The 18114-nt window shown below is 62.9% G+C and overlaps 2 protein-coding genes and 1 long non-coding RNA gene across 3 annotated transcripts; 2 read left to right on the forward strand and 1 right to left on the reverse strand.

Moving 5' to 3' along the window:
* Positions 1–632: 632 nt before the first annotated feature.
* On the forward strand, positions 633–5355 carry LOC131383718 (uncharacterized). The gene is made up of 3 exons (XR_009213952.1): positions 633–1108; positions 4185–4304; positions 4698–5355. It is a non-coding gene; the product is annotated as an uncharacterized LOC131383718 (long non-coding RNA).
* Positions 5355–9548, reverse strand: LOC116470700 (uncharacterized). Its single transcript, XM_032156185.2, has 2 exons — positions 7257–9548; positions 5355–6998 (listed from the first exon to the last, which is right to left on the reverse strand). Exon 1 carries the CDS (start codon positions 8382–8384, stop codon positions 7419–7421), a length of 966 nt encoding a protein of 321 aa, XP_032012076.1. The 5' UTR covers positions 8385–9548; the 3' UTR covers positions 5355–6998; positions 7257–7418.
* A 4357-nt stretch (positions 9549–13905) lies between these two features.
* Positions 13906–17035, forward strand: LOC131383717 (uncharacterized). Its single transcript, XM_058440271.1, has 2 exons — positions 13906–16397; positions 16853–17035. The coding sequence occupies exon 1, from the start codon at positions 15360–15362 to the stop codon at positions 16326–16328; it is 969 nt and encodes a 322-aa protein (XP_058296254.1). The 5' UTR covers positions 13906–15359; the 3' UTR covers positions 16329–16397; positions 16853–17035.
* The last annotated feature ends 1079 nt before the right edge of the window (positions 17036–18114 follow it).

Genomic DNA, 18114 nt, shown 5'->3' on the forward strand with positions numbered 1-18114 from the left:
ATTGGCCACAGAACCAACGTTCCCTCTGATTGGCCACAGAACCAACGCTCCCTCTGATTGGCCACAGAATCAACGCTCCCTCTGATTGGCCGCAGAATCAACACTCCCTCTGATTGGCCGCAGAATCAATGCTCCCTCTGATTGGCTGCAGAATCGCTTCCTCCCTGTGGGCCGGCAGCCTGGGGGCAGGGTGGGGATGTCTCCCTCACCCCCAAGGGTTTAGCCCATCTCTCCTCTGCTGTGGACACTCAGCACCCACCCCAGGTGCCTGGACACCACCACCACCCCGGACACGGCTGCCTGGAAGAAGACGAGTTCCCAGGCCACCCTTGAGAAATCTGCCTGGTGGGCCCACCCGGCCCTCACCTGCCACGCCCGGCACAGACCGAGCAATTTCACTTCCCAGTCCCCTGGGTGGGCGGCAGCAGGCACGGTGGGTGGAATGTTCCGACGCCCACACACTGCACACTTCCGTTCGGGGCAGCTGGGCAGGGCGGCCGCTGGGAGCCTGAGCCCCTAAGACTCCAAGGAGCCCAGCGAGGGCCCAGCTTCCGGCACTGGGGGACGGCTGGGGACAGCGCCTCTGCTCTCACGGCCTGGGGCGCCGCTGAGCCCCAAGGGCAGATCCCGAGTGGAGGACACTGCACAGCCCTTCTGAGCCTCCTCGCCACACGCTGTGGGTGGTGGGCTGGGCCCCCGGAGCTCTAAGCCAGGCCCTGGTCTGTGACACCCTCCTTGGGCCACCAGACAGAGCAGGGTTATGATTTACAAAGCAAGCAACGCCTCAGAATGTGCCTTTTAGGCCATGGCGGGTGGCGAGAGGCAGGACTCTTCTAGAAGTAGGGTCCTGGCCTGAGGCTACGTCTTTCGCAGGGAGGTCCTGGTGGCCCCGAGCTCTCCCAGCAAATCCCTGCAGCCCCAGGTCTCCCTGCCGTGCTGGAAGGAGGGCCGCTTAGGACCGAGGGAAACCCTCCTGTGGGTGGGAGGCTGCGGTCCTAGGAGGTTGGCCTTGGATCTGCTGGGCCTGCTCTGCGGGACCCTGAGAAGCCACTTGGAGAGGGAGCTCTGGAACCACAGGGTCACAACTGTGTGCTGCTCAGATCTGAAGGTTTGTGAAGCCTAGAGGTCGGGTGACGGGCCAGGCTCACAGGACACACTAGCTTCGTGAACATCTCTCCCTGAACCACCACAAGGCCTCGTCAAAGGGAGTTCACTCTTGGTGGAGAGAAAGGAGACACGTTCACATGCCTGATGGGGGAAGAACAGGAGCGAGCAACTGTTCCCGCCAGGCCGATGAGGAGACTGAGGTTCAGAGAGGAACCCAGGCAGCTGGTGGGCAGTGGTCTGGGGCCCCAGTGCTGTGATGCTCCCCTGCCCAGGTCCTGGTTAGGAGCCTAGTCTAACAGGACTCCCTGATAGCCGAGGGGCCATGCCATCCCACAAGGCACCCTGAACACCAGCCATTGGCCATTCCCCTCCCCTTCCCCTCCCCTGCAGGAAGCAGCGTACAGAACCAAGCCAGGGCTGATCTTGTGGGGCTCGGGACTGTGTGGAGCCAAGAACACGGCTGAGGGTCCCCGGCTCCCGCAGCCCAGAGGCAAGACCCAGGCTGAGGCCGGGGGAGGCTCCTCTGTGCCCCTCCCCACAGGTCACTCCCGGAGCCACCCATGCCCATGGGTCAGAGTCAGGGCTCTTGGACAGCCTCTTTTCCTGGAAGCCATGAGGGCTTCTGGGTTACGTGGCCCAGCCAGCCTAGCAGGTGACCAGGGTGGGGATGGTCACGCGCTCAGCAGAAGGCTAGCCCACGTTTCCGGTGCCCTCAGCGGCTGGGAAACTCCCAGGGGCTGGGCCCTCCCCACCCAGTCTCCCTTCCTCCTTCTCTGGCCTGGCCTGGCTGGACCACACCTGGCGCCGTGGCCACCTGTGCCCCCTTTTCTCAGCCTGTTCTTGTTTGGGCCTTCTGGGACACTCCAGCACCCCAGGACAAGTCAGGGCCAGCAGACTCCCCCTGCAAAGAGGCCCCCAAGTGCAGAAGCCCTTGGAGACGTCGGCTCTTACGGTGCAGAGGGGAGATGGAGCCGCCGTGCAAAGGACGCTCCAGCCCCACAGCCAGGGTTGGGTCTCGGCAGCTGTGAGGCTGGATAAGGCCCAGTGCACCAGGCCCTTGAGCAGCCCGGTGGGCAGAGCCCAGAAGAGGGGGGCACACAGCCTGGCCTAAGGAGCAGGGTGGGGACCCTGCACCAGGCAGACACCCTCGAGCTTCCTCATGCCCCCTTGGCCTTCCCTTACTAGTCTGGGGCTCCCTTCCTGCAATCAAAGAGCCCCTGGCACCTCCAGCCCTTGGGCCAGGGGACCTGGACCCCACCCCCGTGTGTCCCTAGAAGCTAAAGGGACCCTGTGGAAGGGGGCTGGACTTAGGCTTCTTGCCCCCCAGGCAGGCGTGAGGCTCCAGGGGAGCAGGGCAGGTCAGCAGCTGCTCAGAAGCCTGGCAGGGTTTGCAGGGTGTGGGCTGCCCCAAGCTCATCTGCACAGAGCCCTGCCTTCCGGCTCCAGGACCAGACCAGGAGACGCGGCTGGGGAAGAAGAGCGAGGGTAGAAAGTGAAGTGCCGGGGAGGAAGGGGGTGCTGGCCCAGGAGGCAGTGCGCTGGCCTGGGAGGGTAGAGAGCGGGGTGCCGGTGGTGGGGGGCAGGTGGGGGTGGCCCAGGAGGCATGTGTGCCAGCCTGGGGCCCAGGGGGCGTGGGACTGTCCCTCCAAGACAGGGGTCCTGGCTTTGTCCTTGGATCAACTCACGCAGTCAGGAGCAGCCAGGCCGCAGGGGTCAAAGGTGACCACAGGCTCCAGCAGCTTTCCCGGGCCCAGAATCCCTGTCCAGGATGGGCCTGGAGCGTGACCACCACCCTCACCCCCAGACACACTCATCCAGCCGCCCTTGAGGGTGGGGCCTGGGTAGAGAGGGGCTCTGCATTTCCCTTTGGACCTGTGTTTCTAAGGCGGCACCCAAAGCCCAGCGTTTTTTGGCTTCTCTGCAGGCCTCGGTGCGTACCTTCAGGAGCCCCTCAAGCCCTCCCATCCTGTCCTCTCTCCAGCTCCCAGAGACCTCACTCCCTCCCCTCCCACTACAGCCCTCCTGCCACCATGGCCGCCCCGCTCTGTCACCCTCCTCTTGTCAGACCCCATCCTCGTCCACAGCCCGTCCTTCCCACCCTCTGTGCTCTGGGCTCTGGGACCCAGCTTGGTCCCCTCCATGCTCCTGTGGTTCTCACGGCCTCTTTGAGGCTGGGTGGTCCCAGCCCCCCACCCCCACCAGGAGACCCTGCAGCTCCTCAACCTCCCCTTGTCTGTGGGTCTCCATCAGCTTTGGGTCCTTGGGCCAGGTTGCCTCATTCCCATCACCCCGCCGAGCCTGGGCCCCGGGCTTCACCCCCCACCCCCTGCCCTGACCCGCTCCAGGCTGGACACAGCCATGCCCTCATGGGCTCCCCCTGCTCTGCCGACCCTGCTGTCTCCGTGTTGATGGAAGCTTTGGAGAGCCAGGGCCGAGCCCCTGGAGGCCTAAGCTGGAGTTGGTGCACAGTCCCTCCCGGAAAACTGCAAGTTTCCCACTTCTTGTGGGGGAGCAGCAGAGCCCCTGTGTGGGCAGGGGTGAGGGGTTCCCACTCCTCGTGGGGGAGAAGCAGGGGTGAGGGGTTCCCACTCCTCATGGGGGAGCAGCAGGGGTGAGGGGTTCCCACTCCTCATGGGGGAGAAGCAGGGGTGAGAGTCCCTACTCCTCGTGGGGGAGAAGCAGGGGTGAGGGGTTCCCACTCCTCATGGGGGACCAGCAGGGGTGAAGGGAGCAGGGATGGGGCCACCTTTGCAAGGAATCTCCCCACCCACCCTGGGGCTTCACGGTCTTCACCGTGGGGGTGGAGGCTGGAGGTCAGCGTTTCCCCCAGAGCCCAGCACCCCTTCACCCTTTCGGTAACCAGACCTCGAAAATCACTACGAAACTTCCTGGGTGCAGGTGGCCTCAGCTGTTAGCCCAGGGCCCTGGCAGGAGGCTGCCGGCCTGTCTGGCCAGGTCTTGGCCACTGGCCCATGGAAGCTGGGGATTCGTTAGGGGAGCTGCTCCCAGCTGCTATTTTACTTCTTCTTAGTTTTCTATCACAAGGTATTTTTTCTCCTATTAAAACTTCTCCCCAGGTGGCTCCTGTACTTCATTTGGGGACGTGAGGTGAAGACGGGGCCAGTGCCCCTGGGGCAGCTGAGCCCAGGGCGGGGAAGACCATAAATCAGGCAGGAGCCAGTGCCCGGTGCCCCAAGGTGAGCACATGGAGGGACGGTGACTGCTGGTCCTGGGAGCGAGCATGGAGCCCACGGGAAAGCGAGGAGCCCACGGGAAAGAGTGGAGCCCGGGGGGAAAGCGAGGAGCCCACGGGACTCAGGGCTGCACTGCACACCAGTTCACTGCACACCCAGTGTCCGCTGGGCACCCCGTCCATGCCAGAAGACAGTGGGCGCTCAGGGACACCCTCAGCAACGTGCTGTGTCCACACCTGGGGGCTGCTTCTGAAGGAGGAGGGGGATTTGCGGAGGAGGGGAGAACCCGAGGAAGAAGGAAAGACCCTAGGGCCAGTTGCGGGGCCGCCCAGCTGGGCTGCTGCTGGGCAGGGGGACGCATGCGGACAGATATGGAGCTTGGATTTCATCCTGTAGATTCAACCTGCACTGACCAGGACTGTGTCTGCCTGAGAATCAGCCTGGGGTTCCTTCAGCGCACGCATACAGAGTCCTAAAAGGCTGTGGGAAGCAGCCCGAGCCTTTCCTTAAATCGCAAAACGGAGTAAGGAAAGAATCCACATGGCGGACGGGCTAAGATCCCAAATCCCAGTAATCACTATGACATGGCTAAGGAACAGGACGCAAGTCCCACCAACAATTCCAGAAGCAAACTTCATATGCAAACCAAAATCACACCAATCAGCTGAGTCTTCATTTTCTTCACGTGCCAACAAAAATAAGTATCCCTGGGAGGACAGTGACAGGGGAGGCAGAGGCAGGCTAAGTCCTCACACACAGGGAAATGGTGCCTCACACACGTGGTCGGAGAAAAATAAGGCAAGTACTAGAAAATTAAAACAGGACGAGTATCTGTTTAGCAACTAGCGAAAAATGGAGTGAAATGTACCTACCAAGGGTGAGAAAACAGCAAACACACAGAGCAGCACCAAGCAGTCGTCGCCCTAAGATGACGGGAGCAAACGTATGACTGGCAGTGGCAAGAGCAAAACACACGAGCGGATTTTCCCCTCGCAGCCTCAAATTGGCTTTCTGTGCCTGTGGGTCTGCCTACTCTGGGTACATTTTGAGTTAATTTTTCTATAAGTTATGAGACTTAGGTCAAAGTTCCTTTTTTTTTTTTTTTTTGCCTATAGATGTCTGATTCTTCCAGCACCATTTGTTGAAAAACTGCTGTTCTTCCACTGAATTGTTTTTATACCTTTGTCAAAAATCAGGTGGGCATATTTGTGTGGGTCAGTTTCTGGGTTTTCTGTTCTATTCCGTTGGTTGGAGAGTCTACCCTGCTGCACGCACGTCACTTTCTCAACGTCGTCACGATGGATGAGGCTTTAATATCCACGCCCACTAGAGTGACGCCTCCACCTTTTTCTCCCTTGTTTCAGGATTGGTTTTGTTTGTATGAGATGGAGTCTCACTCTGTCACCCAGGCTGGAGTGCAGTGGCACGATCTTGGCTCACTAGAACCTCCGCCTCCCAGGTTCAAGTGATTCTCCTGCCTCAGCCTCTCGAGTAGCTGGGATAACAGGCACAACCACCATGCCCAGCTAATTTTTGTATTTTTAGTGGAGATGGGGTTTCACTATGGTGGCCAGGCTGGTCTCAATCTCGTGCTCTCATGATCCACCCACCTCAGCCCCCCAAAATGCTGGCGCTACAGGCGTGAGCCACTGAGCCTGGCCTACTTTTTGCATTTTTTAGTAGGGACGGGGTTTTGCCATGTTGGCCAGGCTGGCCTTGAACCGCTGACTCCAGGTGATCCACCAGCCTCAGCCTCCCACAGTGCTAGGATTACAGGCGTGAGCCACCGCGCCTGGCCAAGTTTTTTTTTTTTTTTTTTTTTTTTTTCTGAGACGGTGTCTTGCTCTGTCACCCAGGCTGGCGTGCAGTGGCACAATCTCGGCTCACTCCAATCTCTGCCTCCTGGGTTCAAGAGATTCTCCTGCCTCACCCTCCCAAGTAGCTGGGATTACAGGCACCTGCCACCAGGCCCGGCTAATTTTTGTATTCTTAGTAGAGATGGGGTTTCACCATGTTGGCCAGGATGGACTTGATCTCCTGACCTCGTGATCTGCCTGCCTCAGCCTCCTAAAGTGCTGGGATTACAGGTGTGAGCCACCGCACCTGGTAATTGTTTTAAGTATTCTACGTCCTTCGCCTTTCCTTATAAATTTTATTTTATTTATTTTCTTTTATCTCCTCAATCCCAATGGTTAACCCCAAGCTCACAACCACTTTACTCTTAGCTTCTAAGGGGGATTGACATTTTTAGATGCCACACATTTGTGAGATGGGTAGTGTGTGTCTTTCCGCACCCAGCTGATTTTACTTAGCGTGACGTCCTCCAGGCTCGCCCGTGGCGTTGCTCCTTTTTGAGGACTGCATAGTACTCCACTGTGGGTGTGCCACGCTTTCTTCATCCATCCACTGATGGGCAGAAGGTCAAGGGTGGGGCCTGTCTCCACCGTCCTGCCACCACCCTAGTGGCACCCCCTTGGCCACTCTCCCATGGTCTTCCTGCTGTGGAGGCCAAGCTGCCCAGGGAAGCTGAGGCTGGAGGCAAGGTTTCGCCACCTTTGCCAGGGTTCACGGACGCAGCTGGGGCCCCTCCTGCTGCTACCTGGGCTCCTGCCTCAGCCTCCAGGCCTCGTCTCAGGCTGGAAGGGCCTGCAGAGGCTTCTGAACCAATGCTCCTGGATGACCCATGAGGCCCACGAGCTGTGGAAGAAGAGAGCTCCAGAGGGTCAAGGGATGTGCCCTATGTGCCCGCCCTTGGGGCCCGGACCCCTCTGCCCGTGGCAGGAACCCAGCCTTCCTTCTGAACCTGCACCCCCAGGCTTGGAGCCCCACCATCCCGTGACACAGCCCCTGAGGGCCTGGGTCCCAGGGGCAGGGAGGGGCTACCCCCATCGGGGCACAGCCCTGACAGTCCACGTCATCTCTGGGGTGACGCCGGACACGACAGCCTTTCCTTACCCCTCAAGTCAGGCCAGCCCAGCCCTGGCACCTCCCTGGCCAGGGTTAAAGCCAGGGTTAAAGTTAACTGGGTGCTCCTGTCACCCCCACCTGGCAGCGGGGACCCTCCTGCTGCCTGCACCGAGTGGCTCGCTTGTTAACTGCAGACAAAACCAGCGGCTCTCAATCCCTCAGTGTTTCCTCACAGCAGCATCTGCGCTGTTCAGGGTAATTGTGGCGTGAGCACCTCTGATGTGTGTGGAACTGGAAGCAGCTTGGGCTTGGTGGCAGCTTGGGTTGCCAGTGAGCCCAGGCGTGAGGCTCCAGGCCCTGGTGGAGGAGACAGGCAGGAAGGGCTGGTGGGGCAGGAGGGCCCAGCACAGACTGCACCATCTCAGACCGGCCTGGGCTCCCTCTAAGGAGGCTCCCGGAGGCCCAAGACTTGCAGCTGTCCAGGAGGAGGCGGTGGAAGGAGGTGTCCCAGGGTGGAAGGTGCTCGGCCCCTCCCCTCCTCTCATCCTGGCTCTGCAGGGCCCTGCTGGGCACACGCCACTGCCTCTCACCAATGCCCAGTGGTCCACACCGCAGCTCAAGGCTGAGCAAGTGGCCTGGCGGGCACCCTCCCTCCACCCTGCATCTGTCCTGGAGACATCTCAAGGGAAGGAGGGGAGGCCAGGAAGGAGGACAGGATCCCGCATCCACCTGGGAGGAGGACAGGAAGGAGGGCAGGGGCTCCTGTGTCCAGCTGGCTTTGCTCACTCTCTCTTGGGCTGGCACTGCTGAGTGCTCTGTGGGCGCTGGGGCTGGTGACCTCAAGGACAGCCGGGACTGGTGGAGGGAACCCAAGATGAGAGTCCAGGCCTTGGACAGGTGACCTCTTCCCACTGGGCCTGCTGCCTCCGGCGTGAGGTGGGACGGCCAATCCCGGCCCTGCAGAGGGGTGGGAAGAGCGGATAACCCGGGGCGGGCTGGCCCCACAGGCCCGTGAGGACGTCCTGACGTTGCTGGCGGCCCAATTCCTGAACGCGCTAAGGCAGGAGTGGTGGCCGCTCTGAGGCACAGGCTGTCCTCACGGGGTGGAATCCAAGGTGTCAGGGGTGCCACTGAGAACCGAGGTTCTAGAGGGCTGCCCCCAGCATCATCGGGCATGGCTGGGAACGTGCTGTCAGCGCAGCCAAGGGCCAAGGCACCTGGGCCCCCACGATTGTCTGAGAGTTCTCTTCCTGAGCCTGCCCCGCTTCACAGCTGAAGACAGGAAGGCTGCTCCCAACGAGGCTGGCTATCGGGGCTGACCCGGGTGCCCTGCCTCACCCACCTGCCTGCCCTCCCTGCCTCCCTCCAATCTTAACTGTCAGCCACCGGGAGGGTCTGCAGGGTGGGCTGTGGGACCCTGGCTCTGCACTGATGCTGACTGCCATGGCCGTGTGGAGGGGCAGGGTGGGGTGACCAGGCAGTTCCCAGCAGGAGGAACCCATTTGCTCTTCCCCAGGGCTCACCTAGGGGCTGACACTGAGGCTTGATGGAGCTGAGGGGGCCCAGCACTGAGCGTGGCACACAGAGACACACACACCAGGCCCACAGTCACATGCAGCGCCACACGGGGACTCAGGGCAAGACATCACACTCATGTCGTCACACACGTGTGCAGACAGGTGCACATGGCCAGTGGTGCTGGAGCCGCCTGAACCGGTTGTGGGGGCCAATGGGGCTCCCCTCTTCCCTGCTCCAAACTGAGTGACATCACATCATAATTGAGTGACATCACATCATAATTGAGTGACGTCATGTCATAGCTTGAAGTTGGTGGGAGAGTTTACACCACAGAAATGTGTGAACGTTGCCAGGCAGGGCTGTTGCAGGTTTTGGGTTCCTGCCTACCAGCACCTACTGCAGCACGCTCACATAAACAGGTGCACACGGACACACATGCCCAGACACACATGCATTCCTGCACATTCACGGAGGCTCATGGGCACACACGCAACCCTGCACGCTCACAGTAGCTCGTGGTGTGTATGCACCTGGTGGATGCTCACGGACCACACATACGGTGGCGCGCTCTCCCACGTGCTCACAGGCAGATGCACACCTAGGATCACCTGCACGTGGCTCTGCCCACACTTGGAAGTCCACCTGTGCTCACGCACACACACAGGCGGGGCACGTAACGTCACAACCCAGCACGCAGACCCGGCCACCGCACATGGCTGTACGATGACATTTAACCTGCTCTGGGGATGGGGCTTTGGCTCTGGCACTGGCCCTGATGTTTGAATCTGGGGGTTCACTGGGCCCTCACATCCTACTCAGGAAGCTGAGGGACGGACGTGCGAAGCTGAGCCTGTAGTCTGCACATCTCTGCACGTGTGGGACCAGCAACAGCCGCAGGATGGGCTCAGCCTCTGCCCCCAGCTCCAGGAGGCCAGGTGCTCTGCATGAGCCCGGGCAGGGAGGCCCACAGAGCCGTGAACCCAGGAGAGGGGCCCCTTCTACAGCCATCAGGAGATGCCTCTCTTCCAGCGGTAGCAGCCCGGTGGCACCCGCTCGGGGACCTGGAGGCCCTAGCTGGGGAGGTGCTGACTGCGAGAGGCCTTGGAAGGTGTTGGGGCTCCTGAGATCCTGCCAGTGGTGCCCCGTGATGGATGAGGTGTGCGACCTGCCGGCAGCAGGGAGCTGACTCTCACTGGGGGTCCCCTGACTCAGGCCATCCGTTGGGGTGACGGGTGGAACCCAGGGGAGCCCAGGTGGGGGCTGGCAGGGTGGGGGCTGAATGCCAGCAGCTGCCCACACAAGGTGGGGGGAAGCCAGGTGCTCCCTGATGATTCCAGGCTCCGTCCCTCCCCAGCGGTCACTCCAGCCCATGGTGTCGCTCTGCAGTCAGACTGTGGCTGCGGGGCCGGCCCTCCTGCCTGCCCTTGATCTGATGGCGTCCCAAAGTGGTCCCAGCCCCACAGCTGGACACGCTGGTGGTTCACTGCCCCGGGTTCACATCTGCTCTTCCCCACTGGTCCGCCGCACATGGTTTCATTTTAGCAGGACGCGCCCAGGCACCCAGGTGGTTAAAGGAAAGGTCAGCGCCGCGAGGGTGCTTGGCAGGTGTGTGCTGATTCCCACTGAGCGGCCCCGCGCTCGAGCCTTCCCTTCTCTTCCAGATGAGCTGAGAACAGGGAGGAGGGTGCAGAGGAAGGTGGGGTTTGCTTGCCCTTCTCCCGGCTCCTGCGCCTCACATCACATGTCACCTGCAGCGGTCACAGTGTGCCTCAGACGTCAGGCCTCCTGGGTAGCCACGGTGGGCCACAGAGCCACCTCTGGGACCTGCAGGAGGAGCGTCCAGGCTGAGGGAACAGCCGGGGCCTGGGCGGAGGAGCTCCCGGAACATTCCAGGGGCAGCAAGAAGGCCCGTGTGGTGGAACAGAGTGAACCCAGGGAGGCAGCAGGTGCCGGGTTCCATGTGGGCAAGGCCACAAGGGCAGCTGAGCAGCCCAGGCCCCTCGCCTCCCCAATCCGAGGGTTAGGCCACACCTTCCAGAGCCTCCTCCAGCCTGGGGCCTGGGAACACCCAATGCAGAGGAAGACCCAGACGCCTGAGGTCAGAGGTTGCAGCCTAAACGCAAACTGTGACCAGGAGCAGCCTGGGTGGCACAGAGGGGGCGTGGCCTCGAGGGCGGGACGGGGCAGGGCCCAGGGTGGGACCTGTCAGACTCGGACTGGGAGCAGGCAAGGGGAGTGACAGCCACAGGGCAGATGCCACAGGCAGCTCCCCGTTCACTCCTGCAGCTCCCAGCCATGCCCTGGGGGTTGGCCCTGTGTTCCTGCTGCAGGGCACCGGGAAGACGACGAGGTTCTGGGGAGCAGGGTGGCTGCAGGAGCCCCAGCCACGCAATCTGCGGCTCTGGGGTGTCCACAGGGTATTCAGAGCATCTCAGGGCCGAGTCTCAGGGTCAGTCCCAGAGGGTGTTAGCATCCTGTGGTGATGTTCCTTGTTTGTCCATTTTGGGGCATTCGGGGGGTTTCTGAAGCTCACTAAGGTTGTCCTTGGTTGGATAAAAAAAAGTTAACACTGAAGAGCAGCGCGGTGCCTGAAAATGCCCAGAAGAGGCTTCTGCCACCAGGCGACCAGTGGCCAGGGTCGGCCGACTTCAGGCAAGCAGGTTTGAGGGGGCTGGTGACCCAGATGCAACCTGTCCTGGCCCCAGGACCCGGTGCACGGAGGGGCAGGGAGCCGTCCTGGAGGGGCCCGCACTCAGTCCTCCAGCACCTGCCCAGCCTTCTCCCTGCACCGCACCGTCCATGAGGCGTGGGGAGACGGGCCCTCCAGCACCTGCCCAGCCTTCTCCCTGCGCTGCACCGTCCATGAGTCACGGGGAGACGGGCCCTCCAGCTCCCACTCGGCCTTCTCCTCCCTGCACCGCACCGTCCATGAGGCGTGGGGAGACGGGCCCTCCAGCACCTGCCCAGCATTCTCCCTGCACCACGCCGTCTGCGAGGTGTGGGGAGACAGGCTTGGGTTGTCTTCCAGAGTGACGTGGCGGCCGTCAGGGCAGGGTGGCCACTCCCTTGGCTCATCCTGGCTCCTCACCCACCTTGCAGAGGGAGCAGCCTCATCCTCAGGGCTCGGACACCAGCTCCGCCTTGCGGTCCCAGGTCACTCCATGCAGGAAGAGGAGCTGGAGGCTATGACCGCCGGGTCCGTCCCCAACACCGCGTCTCCCCGATGCCCGGGAGTTGTCACCTGCGTCTCCAGGGTCAGAGGTCACGCATAACCAACCTGGGGTTCTTCAAGCAAGAGAGGCGACATAGACAGCACAGTCAGCACAGAGCAAGCGCTGGCAACCGCTTTCTAGCAGAAGCCTGGCCGAGGCTCTTTTCCACCCCGTCCTCAGCCTGAGGCTGGCCTTTCACGTCCGGTTGGGATGCCCTCTGCCCCTCAGACATAGGTCAGGACTCCGGGGCTGTGTCCATGGCAGGCAACAACCCCTGGGGTCATCCCGCCAGACTCGGCCAGCCCTGCTGTCTTACCGGCCGCCGTGTCCGCACAGGAGCCAGGGTTGGCACTCAATGAATAAACGCCTCTCAAGAGAAGGAACGCAGGGAGCTGGGTGTGGTCACCATGGCAGGCTGTTGGGAGACGTGGGGGGCTGGGCAGGGGACAGGGTGGCCAGGGCTGGTGCGTGTCCCAGGGGACCCAGCCGGGGAAGGGATGCCCAATCAGGAGGCTCCGCGATGTGACGTGGATCCGGGTTTTCTCTTCTTCTTCTTCCTGGTGGTTTACGTAAGAGGGAGAGCAATGGGGACGGGCAGGGACGGAGCTGTGGGCTGAGGTTCCTCCACTCGGCCAAGCCCCTTCTCTCTGCCCCCGCCTGCTCTGGGCTTTCTTGGCTGTGTCTGCTCCTGACAGAAGGGATGTGTGTTGCCAGGGGTGGGGGCTTGGCATGTGTGCGTGCGAGAGTATGTGTGTGTGTTTAAAATACAAAAAAAAAGAAGCGTGCCTATACTCAGCCGCGAGACGCTGGCCAGCCTCCATCCGTGCCAACTCCTCTCCGAGCTGGCGCTGGGGACTCCAGAGGCACGGGGAGGAGGAAGGTGCGGGCAGCGTGCGGTGAGGATGGACGTGTGCCACCGACATATGCCAGCGGCTGCATGGGGCCAAACGCCCATCCACAAAACCCACCGCGATCACTGGCAGCCGTGGCGGGAGGCGGCAGCAGTTGGCAGAGGTGCCAGGGACGGCCGGCTGGGGCAGGTGGATCCTGGCAGCGGCAGCGCAGGTAAAGCGTGCGGGCTCGCGGGGTGTGGGCACCTGGCATCTGCGTCGGGTGCCAGAGGACGGGGCTGGATCTTGGCCTGGCATTGGGTTGCAGGGCGTGGCAGCGTCAGGGAGGGCTGAATCCCACAGGGGTCTGGGCCAACCTGGTAGAGGACGGCTCCTCCCCGCTCCCCCAGCATTGCCCTGGGGCCTGTTTCCAGGTGTGCTTGGCCCTTAGTACTCCAGGGAGCTCGGCTGGGTGGGCTGGGTGGGGCCAGCATGGGGTGCCCACGGGGGCTGCGGTGCTCTGATCTCCCTCTGGGGTCGCACGGCCGCATCACCTCCGCCTGATGCCCTGTGGGCCCCCAGGGCCAGGTCCCCTCTGCCCAGTTCCGTATAGTCCCCCAGATGGTCCCCGAATGTTGGTCGCTGTCCCCAGGTGTGGGCTGCAGGGCTGCATCTTGGGGCCCACGGCTCCTAGGGAAGTGCGTCTGCCCTCCCTCCCATCTTCCCAGAGCCCCTGCCCCACCTCCTGCTCCCAGCCTGGCTTGGTGCCTCAGAGCCTGTGCGGAACGATGGGACAGACGCCAAATGTGCGGTAGCAGGAGTGCAGGTGACGGTGCAGCGAGCCCAGCTGCTGAGAGTGGGAAGGAGCCTGAGGTGAGGGACTCCCCAGCAGCTCCAAGGCAAAGTCCTGCTGCCCTTCCCAGCAATTACAGGCTGGGCAGAAAGAGCTGGGGGCCATGGGAGAGGGGATTTTCACCTGCAGAAAGGTGGGTGACACGCAAGTGGGCCAGCGTGGAGCTGGTGTCTGGCTGTGGCCCCGGTGTCTGGCTGTGGCCCCGGTGTCTGGCTGTAGCCCCGGTGTCTGGCTGTAGCCCTGGTGTCTGGCTGTGGCCCCGGTGTCTGGCTGTAGCCCTGGTGTCTGGCTGTGGCCCCTCAGCGTGATCCATGGCGAGCAGGATGGCAGAGGCTGCCAGCCACAGCATCAGCTGGCAGAGGCTAGCACCAGACCCATGCCCTGGCAGGAGCATGGCACAGAGGGGCCCTGGCTGTGCCAGGGGCTCTGGGCAGCCAGTCCAGTCCCAGAAAGAAGGTTACACTGGAGGGGCGATTAGAGCACATGGGCAGGGGCTGGGGTGAAGACGGCTGGGTGGCCGGGCCCCCAGCTCCTGGAAGCCCAGAAGAACGCTAGGCCCATGGACCTTAAATATTCGAGCCTAGGACCGGGCTGGCCCATGGGAGCCTCCACCTTGAAGGGGCTAGGAGGGGCCTCTGAGGCCAAGGTCAGGAGCCCAGGCTGGGCTGAGGGGCAGGGAGGGCTTGGGGGGGCAGGGGAGGGCAGTGGTCATCTGGTCCAGACGCCCAGGGGTTGGGCAGAGGTTGGGAACACAGGGTCCTGGGGTCGGACAGGCCTGGCAGGACTGAAGGCCCACGAGGGGTCTGGGCTGTGCTTCAGAGCTGCAGGGAAAGGCTCAGAGCCCCGCAGAGGCCCAGCCTGAGACGTCCCGGGGGCGGGGGTGGGCCGGGGCTCCCAGGAACTGGCCGTCCTCAGCCTCCTCTTCCCCGTAAGCCCCGGGAGGCGCTGCTGTGGCCGACTCTGGCCAACACTGCATGACACGGGGCTTCCCCTTCAAAGTGCTGGCGCTGGGGGTCATCCTGGGAGGGCCTTGGTGCAGGTGAGCTTCCCCAGCGGGTCCCTGGACCCGGCCCTGCAGTCCCCTCAGACGGCACGGGCGTGGAGGGCAGCCAGGGCGGGCCCCAGCATGGGTGTCAGTGGGATAAACACTCAGGCAAGGGGGCCCCGGGGACTCGGGGGCACAGCAGTGGCCCTGGTCCCTCAGGCTTGGGGGTGGGGGGCGGGGCACAACACATTCTAGGATTCCCAGAGGAGACTTAGGTGGGCAAGGTGCCAGCTGGAACCCCGGCCTGGGGCTGTGCTGCGTGGGATGGCGGCACCTGTGGGTCCCAGGCCTCAGTCATGAGGAGAGTGGCGTGAGCGGGTGCCCCTCCCTCGAGGGCTCCAGGGGACCTGAAAACGGCACGGAGGGTGGGACAAGCTGGAAGCTGCGGCCCCCACGACGGAGACTGGACGGGGGACCAGGCTTCTCCTGCTCCGCTGGGCAAGGTTCCCCCCTACCCCCCACCTCCCAGCCCTCAACCCCCACCCCCGAACCCACAGGCTTGAACACCCAGCAGGCACCTCGCCCACTGAGGGGCATCCAGCAACAGATGCAGGTCCCCCCGGCCCCGACCACAGCCCCATCCCATGCGCCAGGTGTGGGCCGCCCCTGCGGCGCCCCATTCCAGCCCTGCCTGACGCCAGGTGGAGACCCTCTCTCAGGCCCCTTCCCACCCTCAGCTGCTCTGACCTGGCCATGGGCTTGAGTAGGAATGGTGGGCAGGGGGCTGTCCGGGAATCGAGGAAGTTGGCCCTGCCGTCACCCCCGCTGTTTCACCCACAGCTGCCCCTGCACAGGGCTGGTCTTTGTCAGGGGCACAGCCTTGCCCGGCCACAGCGGAACAGGGGACCCTCCTGCCTGCTGCAGCCCTCCTCCCTCCACCTCCGAATTTCACAGTCCCTGCTTCCCGCGCTGCCGTGGAGCTCCCTAGAGACTCCTGCCAGATGTTCCTGGCGGTCCCACGTCGCTTCCCTAATGAAATATTCATGGGCCTTTCTGCCTCTTGACATAAAGCCTTCTGCAGCTCCACACACCACGGAGAGGGAGCTGGCCTCCCAACAAACCCTAGGAAGGAGTGGGCGCCCACCCTGGCCGCCCACTGTGCCTCCCGTGACAGTGGCTGGGCCTCCGCCTCCCCTTTGCTCTGCTAAGGGTCAGGGGTCCAGCTGCTGCGCCCTCCCCCAGCCCAGAGGCCTCCCTGCCACCTCTGCCACTCGACAGCCCAGTGCCAGGTGTGTGGGCACATCAGCCCTGGAGCTGGGCTCTGAAGGGAGGGCAGCTGCCACCCCGCATAGGAGGGTGCCAGCGCCTGTGTGTCCAGGACCACCCTCACAGGTCCGGGGAGGAGGAACTCTCCCTACCTCTTCATTCAGTACCTTGGTGGCCGAGGGCTCCTTACCCCACGCCAACAAGACCGGGCTCCTGGAGTCCACCTTGCCCCTAGCTGTGTGGTGGCCAGCCCCGCCTTGCAGTCACGTGCCGTCATCCGTCCACACCTCTGTCCGTGCGCTCACGCACACACTGTCGGCACCACGCCAGGTTCCGTGCGTGGAGATCAGACTTCGTGACGTTGAGCAAAACCACCCCAGCCTTGCACTCCAGGTGTTCACGCCAGCCCCCCCACCCAGGCCATGTGGGCGGCGGACCTCGTGGCAGGGCTGGTGAGGCCGAGAAGGACAAGGTGGACGGAAAGTTCCAGGGCCTGGGAGCTGTGTGAGGAGTACAAAGCGGCCGGTCAGTGAGTCCTACACAGAGAGGACCTTTGTGTCCCAGGTCAAAGGAGAAGGGAGCGGGCCCCAGCCGAGTCCACACCAGCCTCTGCTCGGTCCACAGGCCCTGTCTGGCTCTGCTGGGTCTCCTCAGTCAGGGGGTCCATGAGACCCCGGCCCCGGGCTCTGGTCCGTAGGTGGTGACCACAGTGAGGCCCCTCTGGGCGGGAGTCTGCCCCACGTGGGGTGCCCCCTCCACGCACCTGCGCAGCTCACCCTGGGCTCTGCTCTGCTGTGCAGGGCCACCCTCAGCTGGGAGGGGCCCAAAAGGCTTGCTGGGCGCTCTAGGGCTGCCCCGGCCTCTGTGATTCCCACGCCCCCTTGCTCCTGGCCTCTGGGTCAAGCCTTTATCTTCAGTGGTCATCTCGACCTTCACCGTCACCTACAGCGGCAGGGAAATGGTTACACTACCGTTCACAGGGACAGCCTCAGCTTCCACATTTCGGGAGATAGAAGTGCAGAGAGGCCACAGAGCCAGAAAAAAAGCTGCCTGGGCGCGTCTATCCTGGAGCCCCGGCATCGTCACCAGGGCCACACAAGCAGCCAGGACCCTCCCGGGAACCAGCTCCCTGACTGGGACGCCCCAGCCCCTCCTGAGCTCACTGACCCGGGATCGGGCCAGTGCCCCTGCCCCATGCAGGCAGTGGGCTGGGACGCGCGGGGAGAGGGGCTTGGGCCGCGTCGTCCCTCCGCCTCCCCAGGTCCCAGCCGCCTTGCTCCCTGAGCTGCTGGCAGGGTAATAAGCTCTGCATGCGGTGTAGAAATAAAGCACGTTCCACAGAACAAATGGTGTTAATTTGCAGCAGCACTGCAGCCCGGAGTTACCCAGCGCCTGGAGGGCGGCGCGGCAGCTGCGCCAGAATGAGCGGCTGAGCGCGGAGAATCAGCGAGGCCGGCCGTACATCCCCGTGGAGGGACAAAGCATTCCAGCCCCGGCCTCCAGCGGCGCCGGCCCTCCAGGCGGGAGGCGGTTCCAGGAAGCGAAGCGAGCGGGTGCTGGGGCTCCTCTATCCTCCTGGAGGCGCCTGCCCAGAGTAGTCAGTGACCACCCCTAGGTCCCACCTGACGGCCCTGCCTGGCCAGGTGTGGTGGCCATTGGGACAGCCTCCTCCGGAACCGAGGCCACCGCCTGTGGGGTCCAGCGGCCTTCTCCCGTCTCAGCTGCCATCATCCCACCGGGCCCCCAGAATGTCCTCTGGGGCCCAACCTGCCACGAAGCCTGGGGTCTCACTGCTGCCCTCCTAGAACGGCCACTTTTCTTCTTTACGCAAGGGTCCCGCTCCAGGCCTTTCTCCAAGCCCTCCCCGCGCTGGAACGCATTTACCCGCCTGCCTGTTGACTTCTGCTCCTACCCACTCCTGGGCTGCTCAGAGCTGCTGCTCCCTGTTGATGACCACTGTAGGTGGCTCTGAGATGCACGCCCGGGATGATCCGTCTTCCTCCCCCTCCTGCCATTCCCGCACTGACAAACGTCTGCCCTGGGTGTTAGGAGCGAGGTGCACATTGCACCTTGTATCTTCATGGGCGGCTCCAGGAGCCTCACTGCAGCTGAGTATTTAACATCATCCATCTGTGTGGCCGTTGGGGCTGGCACAGACGCTCTGGACGCCTCTACCTGGAAACCAGGGCTGTTGTCCCTGGATGGTAGGAAGGGAGCAGGTGGGAGGCAGGAGGAAGTGCTT

Source organism: Hylobates moloch, unplaced genomic scaffold (genome assembly GCF_009828535.3).
Source record: "Hylobates moloch isolate HMO894 unplaced genomic scaffold, HMol_V3 SCAFFOLD_6, whole genome shotgun sequence".
Classification (NCBI taxonomy): Eukaryota; Metazoa; Chordata; class Mammalia; order Primates; family Hylobatidae; genus Hylobates; species Hylobates moloch.

Excerpts from the sequence above, each read along its gene's own strand:
- LOC116470700 (XM_032156185.2), bottom strand. The coding sequence starts at position 8,384 with ATGCCCGATGATGCTGGGGGCAGCCCTCTAGAACCTCGGTTCTCAGTG.
- LOC131383717 (XM_058440271.1), top strand. The coding sequence starts at position 15,360 with ATGGGCTTGAGTAGGAATGGTGGGCAGGGGGCTGTCCGGGAATCGAGG.